General features: G+C 44.5%; 1 protein-coding gene across 2 annotated transcripts in view; it reads left to right on the forward strand.

Annotated features, from left to right (window-relative positions):
* Positions 1–276: 276 nt before the first annotated feature.
* The window catches only part of ASMTL (acetylserotonin O-methyltransferase like), a 53,672-nt gene continuing 39,033 nt past the window's right edge, over positions 277–14,915 (forward strand). Inside the window, exons 1-6 of one of the 2 annotated variants that reach the window (XM_033949021.1) lie at positions 277–411; positions 509–623; positions 9,536–9,667; positions 10,614–10,661; positions 11,910–11,974; positions 13,875–13,939. In XM_033949021.1, coding sequence (XP_033804912.1) covers positions 531–623; positions 9,536–9,667; positions 10,614–10,661; positions 11,910–11,974; positions 13,875–13,939 — 403 coding nt within the window. In that variant the 5' untranslated portion in view covers positions 277–411; positions 509–530. The other variant, XM_033949020.1, reaches the window with a different exon arrangement.

Genomic DNA, 14,915 nt, shown 5'->3' on the forward strand with positions numbered 1-14,915 from the left:
GCTCTAAACAGTCCAGGAGCCCTTTCCTTCACGATTTCCAAGGGCGGGTTTTACTCGCTTCCTCCAGACAGCGAAATTTTAAGCCGCCCCACCGAGGTATCAAAGTCTCCACGCGCGGCCAGCGCAGAACACCCCACCCCCACCAACCAACTCTCTTTTCCCCCCCTCCCTGCTCTGGTACCTCTTCCTCTCTCCGCCCCCACCCAGATTCTACCTTCAAGCTTACCTTTAGCTACTAAATAACAGCGGCGCGTTCCACAGCTTTCCTTTTCCTATGTCCCGCCCCCTTCCTCTTCAGCCCCGTCCCGCCCTCTCAGCAACCGGAAGTCACGTCCGAGGGGGCGGGGCTTTCGCGGCCGGCTGTCTGTGAATTGCTACTTTTAGCGGTGACCTCAAAGACGAGTTTGGAAGGTAGGTAGGGCGGGCGGAAGGAAAGGTGCGCGAGGGCAGCCCGAGCCCACTCTGTCGCGCTCTAAACTAAAGCGTCCCTTTTACGTCTAATCCGCAGGGCGTCCCTGGTGTCGCGAGCCATGCTGCTAAACCCGGTTATCTCCAAGCTGGTGGGCAAGAGAGTGGTGCTGGCTAGCGGATCTCCGCGGAGGCAGGACATCCTTACGAACATGGTTAGTTCGGGGTAGCGGATATGCTCTGTTGGTCTGTTAAAAGAATGGCGGCTGTATTATTCGAACCAACCCCCCCCCCAAAAAAAAAAACCCCCAAACAAACTCCCAAGCATGCTCGATGGTGCTGCTTTCACTCGCTGCTAGCCGTGGTCGTAATCTTGCATGGTGCGCAGCAATATTTCAGGTTACACAAACTCGGGGTTGGCAAGTGTCTGTGCTTGACAACTAAATGGCTATTTCGCTGGGTCAGACCAATGGTCCATCAAGCCCAGTAGCCCGTTCTCACAGTGGCCAATCCAGGTCACTAGTAGCTGGCCAAAACCCAAGATGTAGCAATATTCCATGCTACCAATACAGGGTAAGCAGTGACTTCCCCCGTGTCTTTCTCAGTAACAGACTTTTCTTCCGGGAACTTGTTGAAACCTTTCTTAAGCACGGATAGTGTAGCTGATTTTAAGAAAGGTTTCGACAAGTTCCTGGAGGAAAAGTCCGTATCCATAGCATGGACTATTGCTACACCTTGGGTTTGGGCCAGGTACTAGTGACCTGGATTGGCCACCGTGAGAATGGGCTACTGGGCTTGATGGACCATTGGTCTGACCCAGTAAGTCTATTCTTATGTTCTTATGGGAAGGGGTAGATGTAGCAGAAGTACCATAATCATACATTTCTTATACCCTGCAGAATTTCAATGGCTTACAATAACTTATCAGAAGTTTACTTTACAGTTAGGTATTTGGAGTAACTTAGAGACAGTTCTGGGTATTACAGAGAAAAGAGAGATGTGTTTAGCGTTTTCTTAAACTGTTAGTATGAAGGGATCTGACGCAGTAGACAGAAACAGCAGACTATTCCAAACCTTGGGACCTCAAAATTCAAAGGTGGAATTGAATGGTTTTTCAGCGAATTTGTAGGGGAGATGAAACTGTGGTGGCTGTTAGTCTACTGTTCAAGGTAATACGTCGAAACAAAAACATAAAGAAAAAAGCCTCTTCTCTTTATTGGACTAACTTAATGTAGTTTATGATTAGCTTTCAAAGGTAACTCCTTTCTCTGATCAGATTTTTGAGGCTTCTTAAACTTCGTTATTAGGGTTGCCCAAGAGTTGAGTTCAATAAAAAAAGGTATTTTTTTTTCCTTTGTTGTTGTTTTATTTCTACACTAGTATTTTAGCCCGTTACATTAACGGGTGCTAGAAGTCTGGTCGGCTCTCGTAGTCCCTTGCCGCCGCCACCCCCCATTTCCCTTTCCGTGGTCCCGACTCCAAACCTGCCGACTCTAGCAGCTTCTGCAGCACTGTACACACGCTGCTTCGGGGCCCTGAAGCAGAGTGTGTAGAGTGATGCAGACGCTGCTGGAGTCGGCAGGTTTGGTGTTGGGACTGTGGGAAGGGAAGGGGGGGCGGCAAGGTGAAGAACTTACTTTTACCAGAGCAGGGAGTCCAGCGCTGGCGGCTAGTCCTGCCGGCGAGTGTAGTTAGGTGCTGTAAGGCTGGGGACCGGCGCATGCGCACTCCTGCCACCACGGACCTACATCTCACGGAACAGGGAAAATGGAATATGCAGGTAGGAGTGCATATGCGTGGCTAGGGTTTTATTATATAGGATATTACTGTAGGGGAGATGGAAAGGTCAGTTTAAGCTGCTATGGTGTTCTTGAATTGTGGAAAGACAAGTAGCCTTAATATCAGATCTGAGAGTTTTCTCCATATATGGTCTTTAGACCAGAGTTTCTCAATTTCAAGCCAAGTACCCCCTAAGTCTAATAAATCTCAGCCTGCCTAGGCTCCGCCCATGACCCCCACCCCCATAATAATAGTACTAATTGTAATGCAATTTCTACCATCCATTTTTCATATACACACAATATAGGGCTCCTTTTACTAAGCTGCGATAGCGTTTTTAGCACGTGCTAGATGCTAATGCCAGCAATGAGCTGGCGTTCTAGCCGCGTAGCTTGCGTGGGTTTAGCGTGTGTGGCAATTCAGCGCTTGCTAAAAACGCTAGCACACCTTAGTAAAAGGAGCCCATAATCTTATTAATACATAATGGTAACCTCAAAATTTTAAAAAACACAAAACACACTGTATGTAGAGAAAATGTTAATTATTTATATTCGTTGTTGAGGTTTTTTTGTGTTTTATTTCAAAAAGAGGTCAAGGCAGATGACTTTAAAATACACAATGATGCCTCAGTAACAACTATAGAAAAACAGAAAAATATAGTGCAAAATATAGACAACATATATAAATTCTCAAAACGGACACATTTTGATCACTGAATTGAAAATTAAAATAATTTTTATTACTTTTTGTCGTCTGGTGATTTCATGAGTCTTTGGTTGCATTTTCTTCTGACTGTGCATCCAATATTTCTTTCTTTCTGCCTCCTGTGCACTTCCTCTTCTCCAGATCTCTCACTCCCTTCACCCAACCAACCTATCTCTCTGAGTCCATCTTTTCTTCCTCGCACCTTCACCCCCATCGGCAACATGTCTCCCTCTCTCTCTCACTGTCCTCTCATTCCCTCCCTTGCTGCAAAGGGAGTGGTAAAAGAGAGTGAGAGATCCAGGATGCATCTCTACAACTCACTCTAGGCCACATCTAACATTTTTTCCTCTCTCATCTCCCAGATCATGTGCAGCATTTTTCACCACTACCCACCAGCTCCATGCCCATTTCTCCATCTATCATCCGTCTCCAGCACAATGCCACATCTCTCCCTCCATCACTATGTACAACATTCCTCCCCCTTGCATCCCCTTCAATATGTCTCTCTCCACGACTATATCTAACATTTTTCCCTCTCACCACTTTCTACCTCTTTGTTTACTCCTGGCAGAATTATGTGCATCACTTCATTCTGCTTCTGGATCAAACATCTTCCTTCTCCCCTTCCACCTCCTATGTATCTCTCTCTCTCTCTCTCTCATCTAACCCCATGTCCAATACCTCTTTCCCTTGTGCCCTGTGTGAAATCTCTCTATCCCCCTCCATGCACCATCTCTCCCTTCCTCTCCTTCATTATTTGCAATTTCATCTTAAGAACATAAGAATTTGCCTCCACTGGGTCAGACCAGAGGTCCATCGCGCCCATTGGTCCGCTCCCACGGCGGCCCATCAGGTCCATGACCCGTGAAGTGGTTTCTGACTAATCCTATAACCTCCCCTCACCTCTACTCCCCCCATCTTTCCTTCTCATCCTCCCTCTGTACCAACAGATTTTCTTCCTCTTACCCTCCCCCGTGCCATCAGATATCCTTTCTCTCCTTCCCTGTACTCAAGACTTGCTTTTTCTAGTCGCGGTATTGGCAGTGACTCTCACATGCTGCCTGCTGCTAACCTGGAAGTCTCCCCTCTGTCGCAGAGAGACTTCTGAGTCAGCAGCAGGCAGCATGTGAGAATTGCTGATATCACAATGCGATTTTATGCTGATTTGCTGCCGCCTCCCCCCCTCACACACACACACTTCTGACCTAAATGGCAGTGGTAAACAGGCTACTTGGCGGCCTGCCTGGGTCTCCCTCTGCCATGTCAACAGTGACGCGGCAGAGGGAATACCCCTGTTCACTGCCGCTGCTGCTCCTGCTTTGACCCAGAGGAAACAAGTCAATTCACCAAAGTGAATTGGTGAATCGATTTGAATGAATCGGGCAGCACTACTGTGTACATTTAAGGGTACACGTACACTTGTAGAGCATACAAGCAGTCTTAAACAGGGTTCTTTTTTCCATTGGAAGCCAGTATAACATTCTCAATAGAGGACTAGCCTCCTCAAATCAGTTTGCTCAAAAGATTAGCTGCTGTGTTATAGAGCAGTTATAGTCTTTTGAATTCCTCAGTGATACCAGAATACAGAGATTTGCAATAATACAGATAAGGGAGTAGAGCGGCTTGTGCAACTATCATGAAACTATTCTGGCGTAAAAGTTGTCTTATTGATCTAAGTTGTCTTAACCTGAAGAAGAACTTTCTGACCACGGAATTAATTTGTTTTCCAAATGTTAAATATGAATCAAGAATAACACCTAGAACTTTGAATGATTTCTCAATTTAAAGTTTCTCTCCAGAGATTAACATTAGGTCCATATGTGGAAGTGAATTGTAATTGCCAAACCAAAGCACCTTGGGGTCACAATCCCAACAAAAATGTGGTAAATGAGAAATTTGTGATCACTTAGGACGTCCCAGTTCCCACTGATAATTTGATGCAAGGAAACTGGACATTGTAGAAACCCCAAGAGCAGCAATATTAACGTAGATGCCAGTAGCAAGTGACTATCCTACATTATAAATACCAACTACCGTATTTTCACGTAGATAACGCGCACCCGTGTAAAACGCGCACACGGGTATAGCGCGCGGAAAACACAAATTTATGTACAGAAATTTTTGTATACCGCGCACACCCGTATACTGCGCATGCTGCCCGACTCTCCAGTCGCCCGCCCCGACTCTCCTCTGGTCACCCCGACTCTTCTTTCGCCTGCCCCGACTCTCCTCTCCCCCTTGAAGTCCTGTCCCCACCCTGAAAGCCTGATGCCCCCCCCCCCCCGGACGTCCGATTCATCCCCCCCCCGCAGGACTGCTCGCACGCACCCCTACCCTGAAGGACCGCTCGCACCCCCACAGCCTCCCGACCCCCCCCATCATGTAGAAGCTCCTACCGGTGTCCTGCTGCTTCCCCTCTTGCCCCGCCGACTCCCCGACACGATCGGGGCAAGAGGGAGCTCAAGCCCTCTTGCCCTAGCCAACCTTGGCACCCCCGACACGATCGGGGCAAGAGGGAGCTCAAGCCCTCTTGCCCCCCCGACTCCCCGACACGATCGTGGCAAAAGGGAGCCCAAGCCCTCTTGCCCCGCTGACTCCCCAACTCCCCGACAATATCGGGCCAGGAGGGAGCCCAAATCCTCCTGGCCACGGCGACCCCCTAACCCCACCCCGCACTACATTACGGGCAGGAGGGATCCCAGGCCCTCCTGCCCTCGACGCAAACCCCCCCCCCCCCACTGACCGCCCCCCCCCCAAGAACCTCCGACCGCCCCCCCAGCCGACCCAACCCCCCTGGCCGACCCCCACGACATCCCCACCCCCCTTCCCCGTACCTTTCTGTAGTTGACCGGACAGACGGGAGCCAAACCCGCCTGTCCGGCAGGCAGCCAACGACGGAATGAGGCCGGATTGGCCCATCCGTCCCAAAGCTCCGCCTACTGGTGGGGCCTAAGGCGTCTGGGCCAATCAGAATAGGCCCGGGAGCCTTAGGTCCTTCCTGGGGCAGGGCCTGAGGCACATGGTCGGGTTGGGCCCATGTGCCTCAGGCCCCACCCCCAGGAGGGACCTAAGGCTCCCGGGCCTATTCTGATTGGCCCAGGCGCCTTAGGCCCCACCAGTAGGCGGAGCTTTGGGACGGATGGGCCAATCCGGCCTCATTCTGTCGTTGGCTGCCTGCCGGACAGGCGGGTTTGGCTCCCGTCTGTCCGGCCAACTACAGAAAGGTACGGGGAAGGGGGTTGGGGGTGTCGTGGGGGTCGGCCAGGGGGGGCGCGGGTCGGCTGGGGGGGCGGTCGGAGGTTCTTGGGGGGGGCGGTCGTTGGGGGGAGGGGGGTTTGCGTCGAAGGCAGGAGGGCCTGGGATCCCTCCTGCCCGTAATGTAGTGCAGGGTGGGGTTAGGGGGTCGCCATGGCCAGGAGGACTTGGGCTCCCTCCTGGCCCGATATTGTTGGGGAGTTGGGGAATCGGCGGGGCAAGAGGGCTTGGGCTCCTTTTTGCCCCGATCGTGTCGGGGAGTCGGGGGGGCAAGAGGGCTTGAGCTCCCTCTTGCCCCGATCGTGTCGGGGGTGCCAAGGTTGGCTGGGGCAAGAGGGCTTGAGCTCCCTCTTGCCCCGATCGTGTCGGGGAGTCGGCGGTCCTTCGGGGTGGGGGTGCGGGTGTGTGCGAGCGGTCCTGCGGGGGGTGAATCGGACGTCGGGGGGGGGGGGGGGAGAATTATGTAAAAAAAATTTTGTACAACGCGCTCACGCGTATACCGCGCAAGGGTATGCACGGTTTGTAAAAACACGTATAACGCGCGCGTTATATGCGTGAAAATACGGTAATACAGAGACTAAGCAAATGTGGCAAAAATATGCAGAAATTGTTCCAGTTGTACCAGATGCCACCAACTTGATTAAAAATAATTTCTAAGTACAGCTCTGTGTTTCCCATATGCAATGTTTGAATTCCAGATTTCTTGGCATAGTACAAGTGCTTAAACAAACATAATTTAATTTTTAAAATAAATAATTTTAACACTCAATCTGAGAGATTGAAGTCGTCTTCTATATACCTTGGTTTACGAGCTATGTTCCCTCTAAGCTATGCACTTGAGCGATCGCTCTTAAATTCTAGGAGCGTCGCTCACAGATTTTACATGGTCGCTTGCAAAAATACTTACAATCTGGAAAATTGTTGGTTTTTAGAACTTGTTGCTCACACAAAGATTTTTCTTTAGAACTTCTCGCATGAGAAAAAAATTTGCATGCACCCAGCCAATCCTTAGTGGGAGCATTGCTTAGGAGTGAGGTTCACTCCTGATATTATTTAAAGACATTTCCTCAAACACCATTAGTGAGCTACATAAATATAATTCTCATAAACTCCATAGGTTTGGGGGGTATGCTACATTTCAACTGGAGCAAAAAGGGCTTTTAGTTTGTCTAATCCAACAACCAGCATGTACCCCAAAACAACCACACAACTTGGAAAGAAGTAACATTTTTCTTAACTTTTAATTCTTACACTTATTTTAAGTTTGGGGACTCGTATTTGTGGAGCTGTGGAGAAATGTGTAGGTTATTGCAATACAGATATAAGATCCTTTATCTAAAATGCTGAAAACTGAAATTTGACGTGAACCGGAAGTAGTTAATTTCCCTGAAGTGACACATTCTAGTGCTGCTTTACCTTTCTTGAAATAAGGAGACCAGAATTGAATGCAATACTCCAGCAATACAGATGCATAACATGCTTAGGGTGCCTTTTACGAAGGTGCACTAGTGGTTTTAGCGCACACACCGGATTAGCGTGCGCTAGCTGAAAATCCACGCATTAAGGCCCTAACGCGCCTTCATAAAAGGAGCCCTTAATCTTGTTAACCATAACTTTTCAAAAATAATTCCTAGCATCTTATTTGCTTTTTTGGCCACTGCCGCACATTGGGCAGAAGGTTGTCTACAATGACACCCAGATCCTTTTTCTTGGGCACTAACCCCCATGAGGGACCCTAGCATCTAGTAACTGTGACTTGGGTTATTCTTCCCAATGTGCATCACTTCGCATTTGTCCGCATTAAATTTCATCTGCCATTTGGACGCCCAGTCTTCCAATTTCCTAAGGTTCGCCTGCAATTTTTCACATTCTGCATGTGTTGTAACAACGTTGAACAGTTTAGTGTCATCTGCAAATTTAATCACCTCGCTTGTCATTCCAATTTCCAGATCATTTATAAATAAGTTAAACAGCACCGGTCCCAGTACAGACTTCTGTGGCGCTCCACTTTTTACTCTCCTCCATTGAGAAAAATGACCATTTAACCCTACCCTCTGTTTTCTATCCGATAACCAATTCCCAATCCACAACTGAACTTTGCCACCTATCCCATGACACTTTAATTTTCTCAGGAGTCTCTCATGAGGAACTTCATCAAAAGCTTTCTGAAAATCTAGATATACTACATCAACCAGCTCACCTTTATCCATATGTTTATAATATGCAAATAAATAATTCACTGAGGAGTACGTCTACTAAAGCTTAACGTGCACTAAATGTTGAGCATTCTATTTTATAGCCATGGCCACATGGCACTTAGCACATGCTGAGGTCTGTTATTGCATGCTAAACTTTAGTAAAAGGGTCCCTAAATAATGTAATTTATAGGAAAGAAACCTACAATTTAATCTTCTAATAAAATTGATTGTTTCTTTCCTATATGTTGTACATATTATAGGCAATTTAGGGGCGCTTCTACTAAGCTGTGGCAAATTTTGCACTTAACACAAAGTTAATGCAATAATTACTTTACTGTAAATGCAAAGGCTGTGTGGTAAATGTAGGGGCCATGACCACCATCTGACCTGCATTTACCGCATCGCATCGCGGTATATGCAATACCTGATAGTGTAAGTGCTCCTGAACGATTGGGCGCAACCTGGAACATAGTGCAAACCAGAGTGTTAAATAAATAAATAAAATCCAGTGCACCAGGCCTTTGGTGGCACTCCCAGTCTCCTTCACACAATACTCCCCTTTTGATTCATCTTCTGTTGATGCCCCCCTACCCAAACTTCCAGCCCCAAGAAAAGAAGCAGACTTCTCAAAGATAGAACTCAACCCCCAACGCAAGTCCCCAAATCCAACCACATTCCCCTCAAAAGACTCCACTCCTTGTCCAAGAAACTCTGTCCCCCCCAATTCCTCCATAAAACCATACTACTACTTATTTCCATAGTTCTATTAGACATATGCAGCGCTCTATATCAAAGCATAGAAGAGAGAGTCTCTGCTCAAAAGAGCTTACAATCTAGTCAAGACAGGCAAACTGGACAAGAAGTTGCATCTATACACACCCTGCTCAGGGATCTGCAGAACTTCTCAGCCACTGTGGCAGCAATCTCTCTCCGCTGTTGCATGGGTCACGTCTCCTGCAAAATAGTATATTGCATACCAGCCATAACCAATATGTATAATGCAAGTACTAAAAGGAGAAGTAGTGGGTTGTTTTATTTTATTTTTTTTTTTTTGAGAGACTGAAATTATACTACTCTTATCCCCACTCAGGCATGTGTGTCACTACTTCCATTTTACATGCAAAACTAACCCGTTTGGAGAAATTGGGATAACATTTTATGATCTAATGCTTCTTTGTTATTCATTCTAGGGCCTCCGATTTGAGGTTGTACCATCGTGGTTCAAAGAAACACTTGACAAGTCAACGTTTGCAGAACCTCATGATTATGCCATAGAAACAGCAAAACAAAAAGCACTTGAAGTGGCAAGGAGAATGTACCTAGTAAGTTGAGTGCCACACAGTGAAAATGTTCCAGTGGGGCAGTGTCTCCAAATCGGTTCATTTTGTAGGGAATAGGTTTAGAACATTACCTACTAAGTCATCCTTCCTTTTACGTATAATCTCTGAACATTGTAGCAATAGTCCTCCTCTCTGGTTCTTAAAAGAGGCGGACGGTGAATATTTATAAGCTATATGTGCATTCACTTTGCTCTGTGAACCGGGTGAATTTGTATATTTTGAATATCTTGATACCCAGACCTGTTGGAGGTTATGGCACTTATCAAACAATTCCATTGTCATCTGCTTAGTAGTAATAAACTTCTAAAACAGCTGACAACTAATACTGCTTTTCTCTTCAAATGAACTTATAAAGTGGCTTTACCATGAGAAATTTTGTGAGATGAATTGAATTCAACTGTTTGTCAATGATTATGTTAATTGGAGATGAGCAATTAAAGATAGTGCATAAGTAACCCCCCCCTTTTTTTTTTTTTTTTTTACAGAACCACAATAGCGGTTTTTAGCGGAGGCCAGCTTGCTGAATGCTCTGTGCTGCTGCCGACACTCATAGCATTCAGTGTGCCGGCCTGCGCTAAAAACTTCTCTTGCGGTTTTGTAAAAGGGGGGTAAATGATCTGTGATAGACCAAAAGATATTCCTTCTGTGCATCTTCTAAACCAGTGGTTCCCAACCCTGTCCTGGAGGACCACCAGGCCAATCGGGTTTTCAGGCTAGCCCTAATGAATATGCATGAAGCAGATTTGCATGCCTCTCACGTCCATTATTTGCAAATCTCTCTCATGCATATTCATTAGGGCTAGCCTGAAAACCCGATTGGCCTGGTGGTCCTCCAGGACAGGGTTGGGAACCACTGTTCTAAACAGCAAAATTAATTTCTGACAGTTTATTTTGTCTTCTATTCAGAAAATCTAATATTTTTTTCCAGAAACATCACATAACCCCGGATATTGTCATAGGAGCAGATACTATTGTGGTAAGTTGTAAGCACAACTTTGGTATGGAATCTGTAGAGACACTTTCTTTCTGCTAGCACAGGGGTAGGCAATTCCGGTCCTCGAGAGCCGGAGCCAGGCCAGGTTTTCAGGACATCCACAATGAATATGCATGAGATGGATTTGCATGCACTGCCTCCTTGAGATGCAAATCTATCTCATGCATATTCATTGTGGATGTCCTGAAAACCTGGCCTGGCTCCGGCTCTCCAGGACCGGAATTGCCTACCCCTGTGCTAGCAGATTTCGTACATTAGTCTTCCCAGTATATTTTTAGACTGCACACACCTGGCATTAGGTTTGCTTTGTGCACAATGCTTTCCTTCACCATGCTCCTGGCCTAAGCCAATTCCCCACCATCACCTTAATCATTTCCTATCCCCCCCTCACAAATTGATTATGCCAAGGGATAAAGCAGAGAAGGAGAGTAATTTTTATACATGATTATCTTCCCTCCTTCTCCTTGCATAATCATCCATTTCCTACCAGTATAATCATCTGATACCCGTTCTGATTGATTCTCAACAAGCAGGAGTCCAATAATAACTTCTTATTTGGCACCTCTCCCCCTCTTGACAGATTCCTTGTGAAGTCTGGATCAGAGAGAACCCCCATAGGTGAATTACTTCCTCCTGCTGGCTTCCAGCTATAGTAGAAAGAGGAAGAGGGTGATGCCGCACAGTAGATAGGAAGAGATGAATTTTGCGGCAGATAGGAATGGCTGTAGCCTGCTCCAACTTCCTGTTTCTGCTGGTATTCGAAATCATTTTGATTGATCCTAATTTATGAGTTGTATGCTTAATAAAAATGTATAGTATATATAATTTGTGTCAGGCAATCGGAGTCAGGATAATTACAATGGCTCATGGAACTAATTTCATTCTTCACCTGGGCGTGACAAGTTACTTTTGGAAAAATAAAATCTTGATGCTACCAGTATGAAATTGCTTCTTGGCTTCCATCTGCCATCTTCACATTTCACTGGTAAAATCAATTTATGTACTCATAAACTTTGGCTCACATTTCCCATAGTCTCAAGAAGCATTTTTAGATTATGTTACATTATAAACAAACATGTTCATGTTTATATAGGATGAGAAGAGTCCCTACAGTATTTTTCCAGCAGGACGATACATGATTGATTCCTAGGCGAATTCCATTAAAGCGTGTAGAGGTTTTAATTGAATCTGTGAATAGGCTCATTTGCTTTCATTTATTTTGTATTTTAGACTTTGGAAGATTCCATCCTTGAAAAGCCAGTTGATAAGCAAGATGCTTATAACATGCTGTCAAGGTTTGTAGCTTTAACCAAAATTTGTGCAGCTGAGTATAACTTTAACCCTTTTAAAATCCCGATGGTGTGTATGGGCATGGTATACTCCCTGGATTATACACTGGCTTTTGTACTATGATTGTGGATTACATTTTTAATTAAAGAAAAGGATTAAGAAATCAAAATCTTCTTTGTTTTAACATTGAATTAGGATCTATGCAACAACAATATCAACATCGATTTAATGTACCATCTAAACCAGTGGCTCAAGAATGGTTTACAGTAAGTTCAAATCATAGACATAAAATAGATTCACAAACCAATAATATAAATCTAAGAACTTAATCCAATTTTCAAGTATTTTTCAAATAGCTAAGGGCTCCTTTTACAAAGGTGCGTTAGGGCCTTAATGCGCGGAATAGCCGCTACCGAGGCGGTAGTTTTTCGGCTAGCACGCGCTATAGAGCGCACTAATCTGGTGCGTGCACTAAAAACGCTAGCGCACCTTTGTAAAAGGAGCCCTAAGAGTTCAGCAGTTTCTGAAATTTCAGATACTTTCCCCCTCTTCTATTAAACTGTGCTAGCAGTTTGTAGCACAGAGAGCCGCGCTGAATGGCCTGCATTGCCCCCGACGCTCATAGGAACTCTATTTCAGCACGGCTCACTGCACTAAAAACTGCTATCGCAGTTTCGCAGAAGAGGGGGTTTGTCTCGTATCTAATTCTCCCTGGCAAAGAATTCTGTAAAGGAGGCGTAGGTAAGTTAAAAAGTTGTCTTTTAAACGATGTTCTTAGCTGCTTGGAAGAAGGCAGCTCTAATTATTTAAGTGAATAGATCTTGTGGATTGAAATAAAATCAGCAATGTAAGAAGGACATTCACCATATAGAATATTAAATGCTAGATACAGGATCTTAAATTTCTTCTGGGAGTGACAGACAATCAGTGTAACTCACAAATAAGTGGGGTATCCCTATCATATTTAGACATTAAAAATGATCTTCACTGCTGTATTTTGTAGTAATTGAAGATGAGATAGAAATGATACCATCCCAAAATAGAAAAAAAATACAATAATCTATTTTTGAATGGATGGAACGCTACTACAAGTTTTTACAAATTGTCCAATGATAAAGAGCAGGTTTGACACACCAAGCACAGATGAACAAACACTGAGCTCATAAGATCATTAATTTGTGAACAGCCATTAAGGGGAATCTAACCACAATTCTAAGCTGTGGATCTCAGATTGTAAATGAATTATTTTACCTTCTAAAGTCAGATTCAGATTTGGACAAGGAAACTTCTTCCAAAGTAAAGATGTTTTTTCGGTATTATTTTTCATTCTATGAATAGACATCCACTGAGAGATATTTTTAGAAATTTGAACATCGTCACCATAAAAAAAAAAATGTTAGTCCTAATGATTCTAGTTCTAGACCCAGAATACTAAAAAAATATTAAACACTGGGGACAGAGAAGATCCCTGCGGAACACAGCACGGAAAAGATCAACTGTTAGAAGTAGAACCAGATTTTAAAACTGTATAGTTAATGATGTTTAAAAAAAAAAATAACAACCCATGAGAACCATTAAAGAACATTCGCAATAATTCCAAAAGATTCAAGTCTTAACAACAGCAACTTGTGATCAACCATGTTGAAAGCTGATAAAAGATCTAGTTGCATCAAAATACATGGAATGTTCTTAACCAATAAAGATTCTGTAGTTAACATCAGTAGACAAGTTTTGGTGCTATATGTTGCCACCTATGCAAAGTGGTGCTAGACGATATAAATGATCTATTGATAACGTGTTTTGGAAATTTATAAAGGCTTGAACACATAGCAAAGTAGAATAGTTTTTAATTTAGAGCCTTTTATAAACAGTTGCTTATATGTTTGTTTTTATGTATGTTTGTAGGATGAGTGGCAAAGAACACAGCGTCTTTACAGGGGTTGCCATAGTTCTCTGTAGAAGTGAAAACGGTAATAGCATGCTTTTCAATACAATAAAGATGCCTTCAAATATTAGATGTCTCATACAATCAATGCATCACACAATCAATGCATTTACTTCATGGGACAGTACACAAGATGGATCACAAAGGATTTCCAAAGTGAAACACCACCAAGATTATATATACCAAAACCTCATCACATTTTAAAAGACCCCCTCCCCTTCAATAAGATGCATCCTCAGGAGCTGCTCCTGCCTGCACCAGATTAGCTGATCGCTCTCCATCCCCTTCTGGGCAGCCAGGAGGTGGGAGATGGAGAATGATATTATCAGCTGGTCTGGTGTGGAGGGAAGGGGAGCAGCTTTAGAGATGCTGGGGGACGCAGCAGATTGGGTACTCATGGTAATTGCAGGGGTGATGGGGACATATACATATAGATTAGCAAAATTGCAGTGGTATGTATGTTTGTGCTCCCACTTGGTTTCTATTTTCTAACCTGCATGTATTAATGTTGAAACATACTCAAGCCATAGTGCTTTCCTCATGTATTTTTTTAAATAAAATTAGCTCTTCCCTGAGTACCATGTTAGCACCTTAGCCTACACATGTCCCACCTCACCTAAATATTTATTTTCCCAAGGGCATGGATATGTCAATTGTTGATGGGTGCTGCCTCTGCAGCCCTTCTCTCATAAAATATATCACATTTTCTGCATGTTTTCACTCCTAAGTCAATATTTACCATAGACAAACTATTTAAAATTCCAATTAAGGATGGAGCCTTTCCAGAGATTTGTCCAATTAGAGGAAGTGGTTCAAGAGAAGGCTCAAACTGTCCACTTTCTGGTTTGCTACCTTGCAGCAGTTGGTTGCAATGCACTTCTAGCAGTGCTCTCAAGCTGGTGGTTGCATTTTTGTATGACCATATTATCCCAGGACAAGCAGGCAGGTATTCTCACTAGTGGGTGATGTCATCAGACAGAGCCCCGGTACGGGTGATGTCA

The sequence above is a fragment of the Geotrypetes seraphini genome, chromosome 6 (assembly GCF_902459505.1).
Source record: "Geotrypetes seraphini chromosome 6, aGeoSer1.1, whole genome shotgun sequence".
Classification (NCBI taxonomy): domain Eukaryota; kingdom Metazoa; phylum Chordata; class Amphibia; order Gymnophiona; family Dermophiidae; genus Geotrypetes; species Geotrypetes seraphini.